Source organism: Pseudomyrmex gracilis, unplaced genomic scaffold, assembly GCF_002006095.1.
Source record: "Pseudomyrmex gracilis isolate BER0280 unplaced genomic scaffold, ASM200609v1 scaffold_113, whole genome shotgun sequence".
Lineage (NCBI taxonomy): Eukaryota > Metazoa > Arthropoda > Insecta > Hymenoptera > Formicidae > Pseudomyrmex > Pseudomyrmex gracilis.
The window spans coordinates 34488-53361 of record NW_018020697.1 but is presented as its reverse complement, the minus strand read 5'-3'; the positions used below and the strand labels follow the sequence as shown (position 1 = coordinate 53361).

The 18874-nt window shown below is 34.6% G+C and overlaps 2 protein-coding genes across 5 annotated transcripts; both read right to left on the bottom strand.

Annotated features, from left to right (window-relative positions):
- Positions 1 to 21: 21 nt before the first annotated feature.
- On the bottom strand, positions 22 to 9053 carry LOC109856314. 2 transcript variants are annotated; one of them, XM_020431436.1, is made up of 6 exons: positions 8483 to 9053; positions 7964 to 8130; positions 3931 to 4255; positions 3367 to 3600; positions 2388 to 2623; positions 22 to 2028 (listed from the first exon to the last, which is right to left on the bottom strand). In XM_020431436.1, exons 2-6 carry the CDS (start codon positions 7995 to 7997, stop codon positions 1802 to 1804), a joined length of 1056 nt encoding a protein of 351 aa, XP_020287025.1. In that variant the 5' UTR covers positions 7998 to 8130; positions 8483 to 9053; the 3' UTR covers positions 22 to 1801. The 2 variants fall into 2 exon arrangements, with proteins under 2 accessions (XP_020287025.1, XP_020287024.1); XM_020431435.1 differs by lacking the exon at positions 8483 to 9053 and having other exon boundaries at positions 7964 to 8327.
- A 4481-nt stretch (positions 9054 to 13534) lies between these two features.
- Positions 13535 to 18416, bottom strand: LOC109856294 (RNA-binding protein 33). Of its 3 annotated transcripts, none has more exons than XM_020431397.1 (4): positions 17953 to 18416; positions 17469 to 17584; positions 17182 to 17379; positions 13535 to 17037 (listed from the first exon to the last, which is right to left on the bottom strand). In XM_020431397.1, the coding sequence occupies exons 1-4, from the start codon at positions 18182 to 18184 to the stop codon at positions 15361 to 15363; spliced, it is 2223 nt and encodes a 740-aa protein (XP_020286986.1). In that variant the 5' UTR covers positions 18185 to 18416; the 3' UTR covers positions 13535 to 15360. The 3 variants fall into 3 exon arrangements, with proteins under 3 accessions (XP_020286986.1, XP_020286987.1, XP_020286988.1); XM_020431398.1 differs by having other exon boundaries at positions 18303 to 18416; XM_020431399.1 differs by having other exon boundaries at positions 17817 to 18038.
- Between the last annotated feature and the right edge of the window lie 458 nt (positions 18417 to 18874).

The window sequence follows — 18874 nt, the reverse complement described above, 5'->3', positions numbered from 1 at the left end:
TATATAGATACGTATTTACTTTCATTTCCTTATTATATTGCTTATAAATATGTATAATATATCGCGTTTATAATTAAAACATGTAAATTATGATTCTGTTAATTAGATCAAAAAAATTAAATTATAAAGAAATTTATTCTCTATTCCAGTGTTTGAATTTACTTGCAACTGCCGAAAGCTTTTTTTGAGCGCTATACGTATGCGGCTACGCCTCTCTCAGTTTCTCTTCACCGCACTTACTTCAGCGATGGTCCCCGTTGCAATATCAAAACGCGTCTCACCACCGATGACAAAGCAATGACCGTCGCTGAGATAAGTGCGGCACGGAAGAGAAAGCGAGCAGCGTAACACTTATGAAAATCCTTCGATGCAAATAAAATTCGAGCACTGCGTTGTACTCTCTTAAAGATACACATTTAAATATATACATCAAATATAGCTGTAAGTTTTTGTTTGTAAATTTTTGGTTATTTTTATCTGTAAATTTTAATACTACCACTGTATGCTAACGTATAAAAAAATTGAGAATAAAAAGACTTGACTTTTTGCTTTCAGGCACGTGTTGTTTTCTTAGAAGAACCATTTCGTTCCGCTTAGCCGTGATGATCAATTACGTTACATAGGCCACATTACAGTACACATGTTGTCAGGAGCACTTCTTCTTTTTATATGTAATACATAATGATATTTTATATGTAATACATAATGATAATTATTTAGTTTAGAGCAGCTCCGATGATGTTGATCATGTTGTCAAGAACATATACTCGATTAACAATCAAGGTTTTTAGCCGTCGCTCGTTATATTTGTTGAAAAGTTATTCATAAATATGACCACACAAACGAATGTTAAAAACCAACATTTTTCTTATTATTTGCAATATTATACAACACTACAAATTTTTGTTATTAATATGACACATAAATATTATTCAGTATCTTGTAATAAAATATCACTGAGAGGATACATTTCTGACATGAAAGTGAAAAATTTGTCTATACGTTCATGGCAAAACGATGTTTAAATAAAAACTCAACTAAATAGAATTTGTAATGCTCTACTGATGTACCATGTGGAACGTCGCTTCGCGTAGAAAGTGTGTGTGTGTCTAGAGACACATAAATTTGGATTGAATCTCGCTTTGCATGGAAAATTGTGAACCCATGTGGAACCTTGGTTTTAGTCGTCGTTTGTTGTAGCAAGTTCTTTATACAATAGATTCAACCCAAACCTATGTTTAGTTTTCTTTGATAATGGAGCCTCTCCGTAGGAGGCGGAACACACTGTCTTCATAACTTTCCACGCAAAGCAACGTTGCATAAGTTTTTTTGTAAATAACTTTTTAATAAACAATAAGCGACAGCTAAAACTTCTTAGAGATTACTCGGGAGAGTGTGCTTGACGACGTATGTCAAGGTCATCGAAAGTCTACCTCCTTTATACTAAATAATTATCTATATAGTTTACATATAAAATCGTTTCGTATAGAATATAATTAATTTTTTCTGAGAAGTTTTTTGTGTATCGTAAAAACGTGATATCTTGATATTTTACGATAATTATTTGAAAATTATTCATTGTCCAATCATTATTATATATTACCCTGTATACCCGTATAACAATAAATGTGTTGATTAATAAATTATTGCTATAATTAATTGTGAAACATCATGCTTAATCACGTCATAAATTTTTCTTATAATCGAAGTTGTTAATTTTTATAATTGTATATTTGTTTAATGGCAGTATATATCTTTTTTTCTCGATAAATTGACTATAAAAATACTTATATGTTACTTATTAGTCATAGTGATCATGAAAAATATCGACTTTGGCGTATTTCTTCCCGAAACACAAATAAGCGTTAAACGGAAAATGTCTCATAAAAAAGATCGAGAGTCGTAACAGGCTGTTGAAAAATGCACGGAAAAATACAGACCACCAGGCATCCGGTCGCATTAAGTATTTCAAGACAAAGCACTGCAGATTGAACAAGTACCAGCTGCGAAACGGCATACTCGACGTATCTGTGAAAACATATATAACACACATTTACGTGATGTATTTCACACTTTTTACGTGTATCGAACTTTGTACGCTTCAAGTGACAATTTATGCCAATTTTGGCATAAATTTATTTTAATGTTGCGAGCCACACGTGGCAACAATTTGGCAGTAAAATAATGAAATTGATGTTGCTCATTAATCGTACGATATAAAAATAAAGATATCAATAAAAATTCTATTATCTGTTATCATCAGTAAAGTTCAATACTTACTTCTTTCTTGATACAATTTAATTTGTTCCTTTTTATATGCAACATAATCTTGAAATAAGAAAAATTGTTGCTTATTGTATTCAACATGTTGCATTAAATTTAATCACCTATTTTGATTAACTGATTATTGTTGCGTGCAGTCGTAGACGCAAGATGAAATGTGAATGTAATAAATGCTATCGGTTCGATGTCATAGGAGACGGGCCACATGCTCTGCAGCATCGCGTTGCCCATCTGATCGAAGTGCTCGTTTCTGTTTGCCATAGAAGGCAGAAACACCTCTTCTAACAATCTCTGGCAAAGAGCACGAGTTTCTTCCACGGTTCCTGCGCAAAGATTGAATCTGGAATAGAAAATTAATCTTGCGATCAAAGTTAAAATCAAGAAAATTTCAAAAACATTGTTAAATATTTATTTCTCTTACTAATTCGAGAAAAAATAAACTAGATCTAATTTAAATCTAACGAGGTAAAAAAATCGAAAAATAGATCTAATTAGATCTAGATAGATATAAAATAGATCTAAATAAATATAAAGTAGATTTAAATAGATATAAGTAGAGATTTATATATAGAGGATCCTAAATAGGGTGAAATTTCGCCCGTCTTGGAGTTCTCAAATTTTGAACCAAATAGTATTCTAAATGATAGCTTATGATGAGACATTGATCGCAGAAAAATTTTAGATTGAGCCTACTTTTCATTTCGGAGATACGCGAGGTCAAAGTTACTAAGTTGAGTGAGAAAATAGTATCGGTATTGTAAGATACGTCACAAATAAATCAAAACTGTCCATTGAAACTTATTGATTTTGATGAGACAACTTTGCACACTTGTAAAATTATGACACATAATCAACATATATATGTTTTTTATGTCAGAAGTAGGGTGACAATCTCTCAGATGTGAAAGATTTTTACGTTTCAATTAGAATTCATATACATTCTTCGTGATTGAATAATCTTATCTTATAATGTTATCTTGTTAAATTTAAGTTAGATCTAATCCATTTTTTCCCGGAAAACAAAATTGTTCGATTTCATTATTTTACTATTTTTATTCAGTAAAAGAACAAGTAGGTACAAACCTGTCGTCCATCCCGAGCATGTATCCGATAACCCTCCACAGATGCACAACACCTTCCAGTTCGTCGTGAGTGACTTTCACTCCCAGATAGTCCCCGCTGATTATAGTATATCCGATGAATCCGAACTGCGCCAGTGCCATATCCAGTTGCGTCGGTTTGTGAACACCAGCCTCAGTGCTTCTTCTGAACGAAACGCAGTGTTTTTTCCGCACGATCTTCACTGACTCTAAGAATCTATTGTAACACGACATACAAATATTTTTTGTAACAATTGTTTACTTTATTTACAAAAGAATATTGTATTTATAAAAATATAAATACAATAATTTTTCATTAGTGTTATACATAATTTACGAAATATTTTGTCAAATTCATTGAGAGAAAAAACTCGGTATAAAGTACAAGGTAGCGTCTTGACAGTGACATTCATTCGGCGGATACTTTTATGTAACTTGACGTCGAGACGCTACCGCGTCTCTTGAAAATTCATTTATTATTGTATAAATTGTATATAGTTGTAACAGATAATTGATTTTACACTGTTTTTTCTGATAACGTACTCACTCGTTGGGTTTGCCCTTGGGGTTCTTTTCGTGCCATACTAATGTGTGAAGAATCGTCGACGCATATCTGCGATACGCCAAGCAAGGGATTCCGCTTCTTTTGGTAAATATGATCACATCCAGTATGGTTTTGATAGCCAAGAGGGACACGAGACCACAGAGCTTTGCAATCATCATGGAAAAGTAATTCTTCGAAAAGGCTTGCTGACCGATCCGAAATTTCTTCTCGTCGTAGAATGGCGGCAATTCCGGATTCTCCCATTCATAGCTTATTGGTGTCTCCGCGCCTTCTTTTATGATAATACGCAGGTGTTTCTCTACCGAATCTAAATAAAAATTCTTTTTCTTATTTTTGTTATTACAAAAAACAAGCGTAATTTTTTTGATCTCACTTCAGATCTATTCAGATCTGCTTAAATCTAATTAGATCTGAGCAGATCTAATAATAAATAAAAATGTAAATTTACATAGATCTACTTATATATATATATATATTTAGACCTACTTTACATCTACTTAGATTTAATTTGGATCTAATTTTTTATTTTTTATCTCGTTAGATTTAAATTAGATTTAATCTTTCTTTTCCCGGGGAATAAAATTTTATACACAATGGAAGATGCAAGTAAATAAATAATCTGAATTGAATAAATGCTATTGTTAATCTTTTAGCAACAAACATTTATATATGTTTGCAAGCATATATTTACATCTTGATAAGAGAAAGATAACGTTTTTGCACTTGAGAAAGAGCTGTTAACGCAATTTACAATCAAAGAAAATTATTTGACATTTAATTTTCCAACGACGTATAAAAAACAACGTATAAAATAAAATAAAATACATAATTAAACATTGATTAAATTATTAATAACTGATTAAATTATTAATAATGCGGTAACTTTTTATTATTGCAAAAACTGTTTATACTAGAAATGCAGTATTGGCATTGCTTATTGTTATCGCGTTATTCATCTAAAGAATTTAAATTAATTTTTAAAGTAGACAACATATATTACATTTTATTACAGTTTTATTTAATTAACATTTTATTTAACATGAAATAAAATATGTAAAACATATATAAATTATACTTATTATTCTCTAGTTTTTCTTTTTCTCTTTCTCTCATATACATAAATTTTTACATTCCAAATTTAAAATCTATAGATTTATTTCGTACATATTATATCGTATGTTAAACAGAAACTAACGTGCTGACCAGAAATACTATTCAATAAATTTGTATATAAAGCGCGATCCACCGATTTCACTCAGAATTGAATGATGTTCCAACACACACAACTTCACACAGCTCTTCTGTGCATGACACTGTAGATCTGTTCTTTTGAGCTAAACTTTTTGCATTTATCTTTCATCTTTTTTTCTTCAAAGTGAACAAAAAAAGAAAAAAGATAAAACTATGTAAGAAGTTCAACTACAAAAAATAGACTTATTGTTTATTTGTGTGTGTTTTCTTGCTGGAAAACAACCTATCTAAACAGAGCATTTTTTATTGCGCGTAAACTTACGCACGGAGGCGCGTTTTACCCGATAAGGATTCACATGATAAACTGAAATAATATAATTTAAAACATTAAGATATAAAATTCTAATGTCTTCTAAATTCGTACTGCTTTATATTATTGTCGCCAACTCTATATTTATACCTTAACTTTAATCAAGGTAAAGCTCCAAAAAGAAAATCACTCGCTGTGTGTGGCAGGAATTTCCAATTGTACGACGGAACGAGAAGAAACACCGGGCGAACACTTGTACGAGACACGCTTCGCATGTCAAAATGTCCAAACAAACGTTAACTTTTGTGCATCCACACGTGAATAGAATCCGAAGAAACTCGTGTCTCTAACAATTGGACATAATATATGTCCGCGTTTGTGTATGCTAAGACACGGATTGCTCGTGTCTCACGGCAATTGAAAATTGTGCAGAGAGCTTTCCTTCCGTTCGTGCCAAATAAATTTTACATTTATGTGGTCGCGATTAAATCTTACCTGTGTGTTTGTAAAATAAACGCGCTTTTAATATTTTTACATGTATATGAGAAATTGATTAACAACTTGCTATTAATTTTATTTTTGTTGTAATTTTTGCGAGATCCTTTTTGGAGGTATTTACTTGCCTTGCACAAATGTTTGATAAAACTACACTCGCTCGCTGTATATTATTTGTTCCACTCACCAAATAACTACAATCAAAGGATTTAATAATAATCGATCCTTATGAAATACTTCACGTCAACAAATTAATAAATAATATGAATTACACACAGCAAATATGTATAATTTCTTGATCTTACAAAATTTACACACGACGATTTATGCGCGACCTTGAAGAAACTAAGTAAGAAACTAAAATGACGACATTACATTTCACAAGTTTTGTGGTATGCCGATGTGTATTTAATATATTGACACATTTAGATAGAAAATGTAGAATAAGTGACATTTCTCACTTTTGATATTTTTATTTTGCGCAATATAAAGAATTATGTAAACAAAGTAGTTTAAATGAAACGCTTGTTAATTTGTAGTAGGGTAAAGAGCATAAAATGTCCATTATGAGATACTTTTTTTTTTTAAGTATTATAATTTATTAAATATGCAACCTTAGTTTTATGTCACACTTATGAAAAATATATTCAAGTTTTATCCCCAAAAGTTAGCAATCGATAATTGCTATACTTTGTTTTGTGTGAATTTTTTAAATCAAAAGTACCGAGTTTGCTGATTAAAAAAAGGGCTCCTAATATGAGACACAAGAGATCTTTCTTATAGGAATCTTAGCAACAACAGAACTATTGTCATTTTTAACATATTGCTCAATAGTATGCACTGGGACACTGAATTGTTTAGATGCTTTTGAATATCTCATTTCTTTGCTTCTTAGCCTTTAATTAACTGTTAGACCACGATTACTTCTTTGCCTCCATCTGAAAATATGGATTACTAAAAACGTACTAATATACATCAAGTAAAGAACTTGACAGATTTTTAATATAAAGTACCTCATATATTAAGAGCGGCTGCGTGTCTCATATTAGGGAATAAAAAATTGTAGAAAGTTTAAGTTTATACCGCGACAAAATATGCAATAAATTGACAAAACTACATGAACTACATAAATCACTTATAGTATATGTGTACATTTGAGCGAATTGAAATGACAGTGAAGCCTATGACATAAAAGTGTTAAATACATATTTTAGAGTTATAATGATTACCTAGTTTTCTTCTCTGCGCATACGCGATAACTCCTTCACATACACAACGTCGCCTTTGCTAGAGAATGAAACTACTAAAAAGTTTGATGTTTTTGTGTAAGTGACGTGTTAAAAATACGCAGTTATATTTGTAGCCGTTTACATGAAATAACTCGCTTGTATTAGACGATACGACCTTTGGTCTCCAAATTTCGCTGACAGTTGGCGACAAAATCGCGACATCCCTCAACCAAATTGGTTGCTAGATTCTTTGTATTGTTCTTTATTTTAAAAATATATTTATCAATGTTTATTATCAATGCTGTCTCTTGTCTCAGATAAAAAATAAAAATCTCTCTTTAAGATAAACAAGATAAAGACGCTCCTTAAATTCCTTTAACAAAGAATTGATAAACATTTCTGAAAATAGTTTTCAAGTTTGAACCGCGTTGGTATCAGTTTTACACCAATGTTTTGTGGACATTACTGTGGACATTACTTATTGTATCATTGCGTGTCTGATGATCAGGCTGCTCTTGAAACTCTAAAAACACTGACGCAATTTAAATCCGAAAACTATCTTTAGGAATTCTTCTCCTTCATTTAACACACGAAAGCATCAAATATCAGATTCAATAAATATTTTTTAATAATAAATATTAATTCTAAGAACTATATTTGTATTTACATTGACATATTACTGAACTTAACTATATGTACCAAGTTTGCAAATTTTTGCGGAGTTCACATTATTTTTATTAAATAATCTCTCAAATATGAAACATTATTTCTTTCACAATTGAGTACCAACCTTCCATGATGTCACTGGATACAGTATTGATCATCTTGACTATTTCAATTTGACAGGAAAATTTATAAACAAATAACACTACACTGATTAAGTAAATCGATTAAAATTAAAACGCGGCTTTTTCATAAACGAAGCGTGTTCTGTCGAGATCTCAGTCGTACTAATCGCTGCAAGAATAGGTAAGTTTTCAGTTCATGTATCTCTTCCAGTGAAAGGTGTGCAGTCCCCCTCTTTTTTCCTGTTCTCAAGATTACGGGGGACGCAGCAAATCCTTGGCATTTTCAAGAGTAACCCGTCGAAATATGCAAACATGATTCTGAAGAGGAGAATTTACAGTAAATTTAATTTCATCGTGAAGACTTCCATTGTTGTATCCGCTTCTAACACCGCTGTTTTTTGACATTTTTAAAAATTATATAATTTATAATTTTAAAATAAATAAAATAGATTCAAAATAATTTTAAAATAAATAAAATAAAACGCGTTATATAATTTCCGTTTGAGAAAATGAAAGTATACAGCTTGATCCACTGAAGTTTCGACGTTTCGATCGTCGGCTCGTTTATTAGCACACTCACGCTATATTGTTCGCACAACGACGATTATTTGTTTTTTCTTACATAACAAGTTCAAATCTATTTTGAAATGCGCGAGACAAAAGCGGTGCGTGATGCCACGTCGCTTTCACATCAAGAAACGGAAGATAAAGCGACTTTGCGCGATCGATTTTCTAATCAATGTCGTCACGTGGATATACACCAAAAGCATGTTGTCAATTTCGTGTGGCACTTCCGACGCCTTTCCTAAGAGAAAATCACAATCAAATCTGCTGATAATGTCTTCGCGCGAATCGTCGCGTTCATTTGAAAAGCGCGTGTCATTGTTGCAAATTGATCGGTGGCAGGTACACCACTGGAACTAACTTCGTGGGAAACGTCTCGCGGTGCAGCCATCGTTCGCTTTCTTCGCTAAAAACAGGGAAGGAAAGTTTTCTCGCTCTACTCTTCATACAAACTGGCTTCGTCACGATAGACGTAACACATAGTGAAAGTATCGTGTTTTCGCTCGACCGCCATTTGTCTATTTCATGATTTCTGAAAAAAATAAAAATGTTTATTACTCTATTTGATCTTGAAATGAAAATAACCAATGAGAAAACTCAAAGCTAAGAAAATAGATTTTAAGTGAAGAAACAAGAACAACAAAGAAGAAATGACAAACTTATCGTACACTCATTTTTATCGAAAAAATTGCTCTTTTGGATTTTCCGCAAGCAGATATTTATAATTCAGCAGATATTAAGTTCGATTGAACAATCGGACATTTAAATTAGACATAGATCGATAATATGAGACACAGCAACAGAATGGTAATAGGCCGACTTTGGAAAAACCATGTATTTTTTGTAGAATAATAATACATTACACAATATGCTTGTGGTAATAATTGGTATAATAAACGGTAATATACCTGACAATATTTTAATAAGAATCTAAAATAACACAAATACTGAATACATGTTAACAATTAATGAAAGGAAATAATGAGAGCAGCATGTCGGAGAAAATCTTCCGACGATGTGAGAGGAACGCGGGCCGTTATCCGAATTTTAGTTTTTAATTAAAAGAGAAATGCCGCGAGAAATGCTACATTAATACGGACAAAATTCAAGCCAGCATCAGCATTTGAAATGAGGAGAAGGGAAAGAGGTTCGGATTACTTTTCTTAAAGATGTATTTCTTAAAAGAACCACTTAAAATCATGCGCTTGCTTCAGTATATCGTTATTGAAGATTCGCACACATTGCAAGATACATAAATTTTAATTCTCGCCTAAATAAACTTACAAATTAAATGTCCGCTAACACACTAAGCGCCGTATTCGCGTTGTTGAAAGAAACGTTAAAGAGAAATAAAATATAACAAAAAGAAAACACGATACATATATATAATATATGAAGGTATATATTTTTTTACTCGCAGATAAATATAAGATAAATCATATTTTTCAGAATTAACAGAAAACATAAACAGAAAACGTCCTTCGCAAATATATAAATATCGCGTACGTATTAATAATCTCATTGTAATCGCGTTTAAAATATATCTTTCTTTTATCAAAAACATCAAAGAACGAAGATTCGCTTTTACGCACATGGAAAAAAAAAAGATAAATTTTAATATCACTGAGTAATTTTTATCGCTTATTGAGTAATTTTAACGAGGTTTACTGAGCGTTTCAGTAATTCTCGGAATTGCATATCAACGCAGTTGTGTCAATTACTTAGTTTTTTTTTAGTATTATAGTTTCTTTCCGATGAACTTCGGACACGTTCGTTTTTTTTCTATTCAGTATGTCAAATGTCTTTCTTCTCGCATTCATAAGTAAAAATTGTGCTGAATTAATAATCGATTATACAAATAAGACGTCGCGTAATATACAAACATGATCTGTTCGTTTTATTGATGAGATTTCAAACAGATCATTAATAATCGTTGCTCTCTTTAGAGAGGAAAGCGCTTAGTGATCAGTGCACTTAAATACAATTAATATCTCATTGTATAGAAGATAGGGAGAAGAACTTAGGTCGCAAAAATGACGCTAATAATAATAATAATAATAATAATAACAATAATAATAACAATAATAATAAATATATTATTCTATTATATAAATTATTATTATTATTATTATTATTATTATTATTATTATAGTAGGTACACAGCCTTATTCCTATATAAATCATTTCTAATGTTGCTAATTGTGTGATGAAAACGAGATTTTCTTATTTTTCAAAAAAAAAAAAAAAGAAAAAAAAATGAAACAGAGGTATTTTTCACATCACATTTTCCATATGCAGCATGTTTGATCCGTTTTCAACGATTGCACACAGCGTCTCTCTTCGCGCATTCCTTGGTCCTTTCCGTGAGTCATATCATATTTGTACATAACTCGCGCGAACTGAGATCTCGAAAACGAAAAAAAAAACATTGTTATTGACGAAGCACCCTCGAACGCATATTGAACAAACGTTGGTGTTAATGTCTGACAATAAAATTTACAAAGAGGCGATTCTCTTTTTCTCTCTCTCTCTCTCTCTCTCTTTCTGTTTTTCTCTCTATATCAGTTCTCAAAAAAAACTTGGCTCTCGCAAATATGTACTTAGCAAGTAATGGAGAAGCGCATGCGACATAATAAAAGTGCGGTTCACAAATTTAAATAGTTGCAAAGAGTCTCCTCCGTAGATCCGAATCGCATCTCTTAAAACTATCGATATAATCCGGATTTATCGAAAAACACCGGCATAAACTCGGTCAAAGCGGATTATTATTTTAAAAACATTGTTTTTTTGTAGACATTTACGTACTTACATTTAAACTTCTAGATATATATTATATACAGGGTGTCCAGTATAATTACCGTAACACCGTTCGTAGGCAAGTACAAGTTATTCTGAGTCGAAAAGTCCTATACCACTTTGCAAGATTTGCAATAATTAACGAGATAATTAAAAATCCGCGAATGTGAGCGTGCAGCCACGTGCATAATGACAGCTCAGTGTTTCGCGCTCATGCCGTAGCAACGGAATAAGAGAAGCTAATAAATAACATGTGATATATATACATAAACTATACATAAAAAGTAATAATTACCGACAACTAAACGCGAAAGCATGCACCTTATTTCTTTTAAAATAAATAAGTTTAATGTCAAAATGTGTCGAAAATGAGTTCTTTTTCTAAATTTATGTAGTTACTCTTATTTACGAAAAGATAGTTGTCGGTAGTTATTGATTTTTATGTATAGTTTATGTATATCACATGTTATTTATTAGCTTCTATTCCGTTGCTACAGAGTGAGAGCGCGAAACACTGAGCTGTCATTGTGTTGTCATGCACGTGGCTGCACGCTCATTCGCGGATCCTTATTAATTGATATCTCGTTAATTATTGCGGATCTTGCAAAATGGTATAGGACTTTTCGACTCAGAATAACCCTTTCTACCTGCCTTCAAGCGGTGTTACGGCAATTATACTGAACATCCTGTATATATGTATATATATATATATATATATATGTATGTATATAACACTCAAAAACATATCTTTTGTCCTTATTTTTCTGTGCTTGTTATCAAGTATAAGAGCTAGATTTAAAAAGAATATAAGAACTCAATATATATAATTCCTTTAAAAAATTAGACCAGGAAGCGAAAAGATGTTTCGCGCTTCTTATAATGTTTCAATGATAATTTTATTGGAAAAATTAAAAAGAGATGCAAAATAAAAGATGTAACTTTGCAGAGGAAATGTTTGCAAAGTTATAACTCAAAAGTCGAAGAAATCGTAGAGCGTTAAATTATATTTCATTTTTGTTATTGTGTGCACAGTAATGATTTCGTCGTCACTGAATAATTAATTATGTTACAACGCACTTTTTGTTATTTATAAAAAATAACAACTTCCGAGAATAAAAATCTCGCAATTCCTAAGCAGTCCCGCTCTTATCCAAAAGCTCACATTATGAAGTATAAAAATATATTTTTTTTCAACGAAGTTGATCTTTTTTTTATTAATCGATCGATCTATTAAGACAGCCAATCATTTATTTATTTATTATTATTATTATTATTAGTCATTATTGTTATTATTATTATTATTATTATATATATCATTATTATTATTATTATTATTATATTATGCGCACGATCCGTGGCACTATTTGAACGTTTAAAAAATCGACTCTTTCCAACTATTTCAATTTAAAAATGGCAGCTTTATCCGCCATTCTCATTGGTGTGGCGGACAATTTAGTAGAATATAATATTTTATATATACGACAGCGTCTGTGTTGTCATCTATGTCGAAGGCCGAACATTAGCTTTTATGCTTTAGTAGAAGACCGTTCGTCAATGTTACAAGTATATCAATAGCTACTCGATGCATTAATATTAATACATCAAAGTGTGCTAGAATCTATTGGTTTTTTTACGTCAAAGATTCATATAAGAAAATAATACGCCCAACCTAATCGCGACCAATCGATAGTTTTGATGAGCGACTACGTAAGCGATAAGTAATCGAACTAGTCTCGATCAGGTGCGGTGCGCACTTGTTTTTTTCTTTTAGGCTGATAAAAACTGGCAGAGTATCATCCAACCAATAAAACGCGTGTCCTCAGACATCATTACCATTTGATGGTGTCTATATAGCAGCTCTCATGTATCTTTTCGACAACGTGAAATGTAAAAAATTTGTATAATAACGGATTCTGTTCTTAACATTCCGAAGTTTTGTAATTAATTTTGAATACTTCTTTTCCAACGTGTATCAAGCATTGTTGCTCGAACAATCGAAACAAAACCGATCGAGTTCTTTAAAAGATCTCGATTTGCAACTGAGAAATTACAGGGAAACGATCTTTTTTCTGTCTATAAACAATATCAGCGAGTCGCCTAAAACACTTCAATTCTAATTCTAAATTCCTTCCAATCAAGTAATTTGATAAAATATCGAGTTGCATATAAAAGAATAAAAGGAGACAGCGTGTTTAGTTAAATTAAAAACGCTGTTTCCTGTAAAATAATATATATATATATATATAAAACGATATATATGTAAATATATAAATATATGAAAATTTCGAGTGTCAGATGCAGAAACACCCGGAAATAGAAAAGTCCAATTCGCACGTGTGCTTTCATATATTAAAATATATGAAACGGATAGATATAAAGTTAATTCCTTCTCTCTCTCTCTCTCTCTCTCTCTCGATTCTCATTTTACATTTTGTTTTGTTAAACTTTTTCTTATTGTTGGAAAACAAAAAAATACAACAAAGCTAACGTACGAGACGAATCGTAAAATCAGCGTTCTTCACCTTTTGAAACTCTTGGAATGTGTGAGAAATAATGTAAAAAGAGCACCTACGAAATAAAATACGGATCCTCATATCCGGGTGTTTCTTTCGTACATAACTTTTAATATCTTTAATAATAAGATGAAAGAAATCGACTCGCTGATTGCGCACTTCGAAAAAGAAATTTTTCTTCGATTTTATCTTGTTGGAAAGATAAGTACGAGATAATTAGCTATTATTATTGTACACTCTATGATAAAAATGACTTCTGATTCAACTTATGACACGATAATCGCGCCCGATATAATTAACTCCGGCTTAAAAATCTATTCCTTAACTGGGAGACTGTCGACAACACCGCTATTACTTAAACGGAGCTACGTGCGTCTTTGTTCTGATTTGGTGCTTATTAATTAGTAGTCAAATCCTAGATAAATCTCAATTCTCGTACGTTCAGCGTAGGGACAAAGAGTCCCGGAATCTCTCTCTCTTGTACACTTATAGGTATTTTAATATCACTGTTTTGTTTTCTATCCGTCCGTTTTCATGTCCGCCACGAGCGTCTGAGAGATCAAAAACAGAGCGATTGTTAGACAAACGAATTAACGAATATGCGAGACTCGCGATCACATTCGAGTAACCGCATTCGCTGTCGTAGTGGGTACAAAAATAAAAAATTGGTTCTTTTGTTCACACAAAATAGATATATTCATACTTTATAAATATATTTTAATAAATAAAAACTATCAATTCCATTGTGTTAGCCTCAAATTTCAGAAAATATAATAAAGAATTCTTAAAAACAGTTTTAGAAAGATAGTCCATAGTTGTATGGTCATTGTGTAAAAAGGAACAAATCCGACTGTGCATCAATTCAAATTGCACCCACTTCAGACCGCGAATGAGATTCCAGACATTTCCATAGTCGATGGTAGCTGGTAAACAAATCCATTGATCTTACAGTAATACTCTCACGTTCGTGATACCATTACTACGTAACGTTTACAACCTTCGCAGCCTGCTGATTAAACCATCTTATCTAGCTTCGATTTCATCCTAATTTCTCAAAAAGAATAAAATGTCTTTTTTTTAATAATTAAAAAAAAAAAACAAAGCCTCGAAGTGCGTTGAGCGATTGACATTGTCATCGAAAATTCAAATATCGACTATCGAATTGTCTTCGGACAATGTTTTCAAGTATCGAAGGATCCGACGGTGATAGTTTGTCGCAATCCCCCGGGAGTCACGTGACGTCACAACGCGAAAGATGTTCGCGCGACGATATCTGACCATCGAAGCTTTCCCGAAGACTCGGAAGACGCATGGATCTGTTTCGGGAGGACTCGAAAGGTTTTTGTGGAAGAGTGAGTATGTATGTGTTCCTCTGATAGTCAAAGATGTGCGTGTCTCTCGCGCGCGAGGTCTTCCACACCGTTTCTTCTCATAACTCCTCTATTGAATAAACGTCCTATCTATTTACAACGGAGCCCTCGGACGCGCGATGGCACAGCTGCGTGTATCAGCTGCGAATCGGGCTATCACGAGAGCACGGGACCGACTTCGGTCGTGTCCTTGCAGTCTTGAATGGATAATTGAGCGATCTCGCTCACCACGTTCTCTTGAGCCTCTTTCTTCAGTATTATGTATCCAGGCTGTTGCTCCTCGGTCTCGCACGTCGCCTTGCCATTGGCGACCGCCTTCGCCTGGCCGTTCGTCTTCCTCTTGCTGGACGTCTCCTCGCCGGATCCGCCCGGACCAATTTTGAACACGTTCTTGATGATGTTGTTCATCATAGTTGGCTGCGGACGCTTCGGGATCTCCGACGCAAGAGAGTTGTGACCCTTGTCACTCTTACCACCCGATCCTCGTCGCGTTCGTCCGTTGCCCTTGCCAAATCTATTGGGATTTTTCGGACCGGGTTGTTGTTGACTCTGTTGCGTGGCTGACGCTTCCGTCTCTTTCGTTTCCTGCAAAAGTTTTTCTATTTTCACAGATTTTTCCTCATACACTGGAGAGTTATCAACAGTACGCGCAGCTTCCGAAGTGTCGGTATCTTCCTTCCTTGTTAATGTGTTTTCTTTTTTAAGATCTTCGTCTAAATCTGTCACCGGGACATTTTTTGGCTCCTCTTCCTTTGTCGGAGCTTTGGTGTTCTCCGTATGATTAGTTGTGTCTTGCCGCTCTGTCAGAATCTCTCTCTGAAGTACCTTTACGGGACTTTTTGATTTCGCCGTAGACTGATCTTCCTTTGTTTGACAATTTGTGCAGGAAGAATTATGCGTCGGCGAGTTTGCTTGTCTTCTTGTCGCATTGTTCTTTTGTGCCACTCCCATGTGCGGTCTGCCTGATCTAAGCGCGTTGTTCTGAATATTCGGTTGCACGTTAAATGGTCCGGATTGTTCGTATGGCGATTGCGTGTGATTCAGATGCATCTGATGCGGCGGCGGTGGCGGTGGCGGTTGCTGTTGCTGTTGCAATCTGCGAACGTCAACGTGCATCGCGTTGTCCATACGCGGCGGCGGCGGCGGTTGCTGCTGTTGCTGCTGATAAGGAATATACGGCTGATAGGATTTCATTGTGTTTGATGGATTCATTGGCGGAGCGGGCGAGGTGTTTGTTGGCCCGTAAGGGTTGGGACGCATGTTTACATGCGGCAACTGCGGCCACGTCATACGGGACTGCTGCTGCGCCGTAATGATCTTCTGCATGAGAATATTAGCCTCTCTGCTTATATCGCGTACATTGTAGCCCATCTGAGGAACGGTGCCGTATGTCTGCTGCGACATAATAGGACCGGGCGCGAAGATCGGCTCGTTCTTAGGAACTATCGGGTTTTGAGGCTGATGGTAGTTTTCGTAGTGCATGTTATCGCCGCTCATGGTTCTGCCGTAAGGGATGTTCGAATGATACTGCATCGGCGGCACGAATTCCGGCAGCGACGGCTGCGGTGGCGGTTGCTGCTGTTGCACTTGCGCCTGCTGCTCCATATATTGAGGATATTGCGCCATCGCGGGTATGGCAGGTTGAGCGTCTATCCAGGTCTCCTGCTGAGGACGTTGTTCGTTCTCGCGTATGGCCAGCACGGCATTCCACACTTCTTTTAGTTCACCCGTGATATCGCGGTCCTTCAGTATCGTGTAGCGACGAGCAAAAACTACTCCCACATTCATCGCTTCTATGAAGTCTAATAGTAACTCGATAAAGTTCATACGCTTCTGTTGAAAAGATATACATGCGGTGAGTATCTCAACAAAATACTTTATCTTAATTTATAAAGATTTACTGCAACAATATTGTGACGATATAAAATTCCGTAGAGAAAGAAAATAAAATATTTGTCTTTTAATTGGTCAGTTTACCTTTGGGTCTTGAGCATTTTTGCCATTTATTCGTAAAACTTCCGGATTTGCCATTACAGCAAATACAATGGCTTCTGTCTTTGTGCGAGGCGGTGGCATTCTCATGCCTCCGTAGAGTGGCACAGGCAGTGAAGGTCTACGAGGCATTGCTATTTTCTCCCATGATAGTACATTTACGTAACAGGGAGCAGTGATGCCCTTTATTAAAGAAATTAACATTTATATAATAAAAATATCTTACTAAACTAATTTTATTTATAAAATACTCTATTTTTTTAATATGTTACCTGTATGCAATCCTGTATACACATATGTGGCTGTGGTGGATTTTTAAATATGCGTGCACCATTGCGCTTTATCCTGGGAGAAGGCGCATTGATTTCTACTGGATCCATCTTCTCAGCTGAAAAGTAATGAACACTGTGCTAAAAAACATTTATGTAACCTTTTGTAACATCAAAACAGTTTCCATCTCATAAATATTTGTTTTCAATATCAATTACACTTGTGAACACAACAATTGACTTTATTTTCTGACATTATTTAGTCTCACAAATACTATCTACACAAACTGTGACTTCGAAGTGACCACAGAGAAATGAACGAAAAATCCGAAAGTCCGAAATTATATTTACATAGCGCGATCTGCGACTAGTAGTTCAATTTTTGCTGCAGATTGCAATTATTGAAAAATTTTTGTTCTTCGTAGTTTCTACGTCTTTGTTGTAACAGAATGTTATATAGGATGTTTGAGGAGAACACGAGTTTTACATCGGAATAAAAACACTGTGCCACCAATATGGCGAAGCGAACGGCCGGAGGACTGCACATTTATGACAGATGCGCTCGCGAGTACCGCGCGGTGCCTCTGCAACACTGTGCGTTGGTCCGAGCGAGCCGATAAATCATTATGTAACGCAACGACGAGAAAGAGCGGTTTTGTGAGCGGATTCCAAGCAAACGAGGTCGTGCGGCCGCGGCCAAGGCTGTGATCCGTCAACATAACCCCAAAGCCCGCAGGACACAGGTGCTCATACGTTCATCCGCGGCCGCTTCCACAGCGACCGCAATTCGTGTAATTTTCTCGCGCTACACGGACAATTCATCTCGTAACGACTCACCCCCGTGGTGGTGTTTTTCGCCCGTAAAAACACTCAAACAACCACGGATTCAACACGGCGCAATCAAACAGATTCACGAAAGAAGATTCATCGTTTCTTTTGTTTATTATTGTTCCTGAGACTGCGCAAGGATCATGGCGTTCTTTTCCCACTTTCTTCTTCACGCTGCCAACACTTTCTGACTGCGTTCCGTTTCACGCATATGCGCGCATTTATTTTCTATAGTACACGTCACGTATAGTATAGATCAGAAAGAAACCCATAGACATTGGGTGCGTTCAGACAACTCAACGGTTGAAAGATCATCACTTATGGTAGGACTATTCTTCAAAATCTGCTGCGGTTCCAAAAGTATAATCCAATCAGAAGTGATTATCTCTCAACCGTTGTACAACTGTTGAGTTGTCTGAACGCACCCATTAGGTCTGTTTTTCTTGCATACACTTTGTACACTTTAGCGTTCTTCTTGCCGGAAGTGACGTTGATCACGTCATTGGGTGCGTTCAGACAACTCAACAGTTGCACAACGGTTGAGAGATAATCACTTCTGATTGGATCATACTTTTGGAACC

Excerpts from the sequence above, each read along its gene's own strand:
- LOC109856314 (XM_020431436.1), bottom strand. The coding sequence starts at position 7,997 with ATGATCAATACTGTATCCAGTGACATCATGGAAG. Across the intron at positions 2,624-3,366 it reads ATGCTCGGGATGGACGACAG|ATTCAATCTTTGCGCAGGAA; the intron begins GTTTGTACCTAC and ends TTTCTATTCCAG. Across the intron at positions 2,029-2,387 it reads TAATCAGTTAATCAAAATAG|ATACGTCGAGTATGCCGTTT; the intron begins GTGATTAAATTT and ends ATGTTTTCACAG.
- LOC109856294 (XM_020431397.1), bottom strand. The coding sequence starts at position 18,184 with ATGTTGACGGATCACAGCCTTGGCCGCGGCCGCACGACCTCGTTTGCT. Across the intron at positions 17,380-17,468 it reads GTATACAGGATTGCATACAG|GGCATCACTGCTCCCTGTTA; the intron begins GTAACATATTAA and ends TCTTTAATAAAG. Across the intron at positions 17,038-17,181 it reads AAAATGCTCAAGACCCAAAG|AAGCGTATGAACTTTATCGA; the intron begins GTAAACTGACCA and ends TCTTTTCAACAG.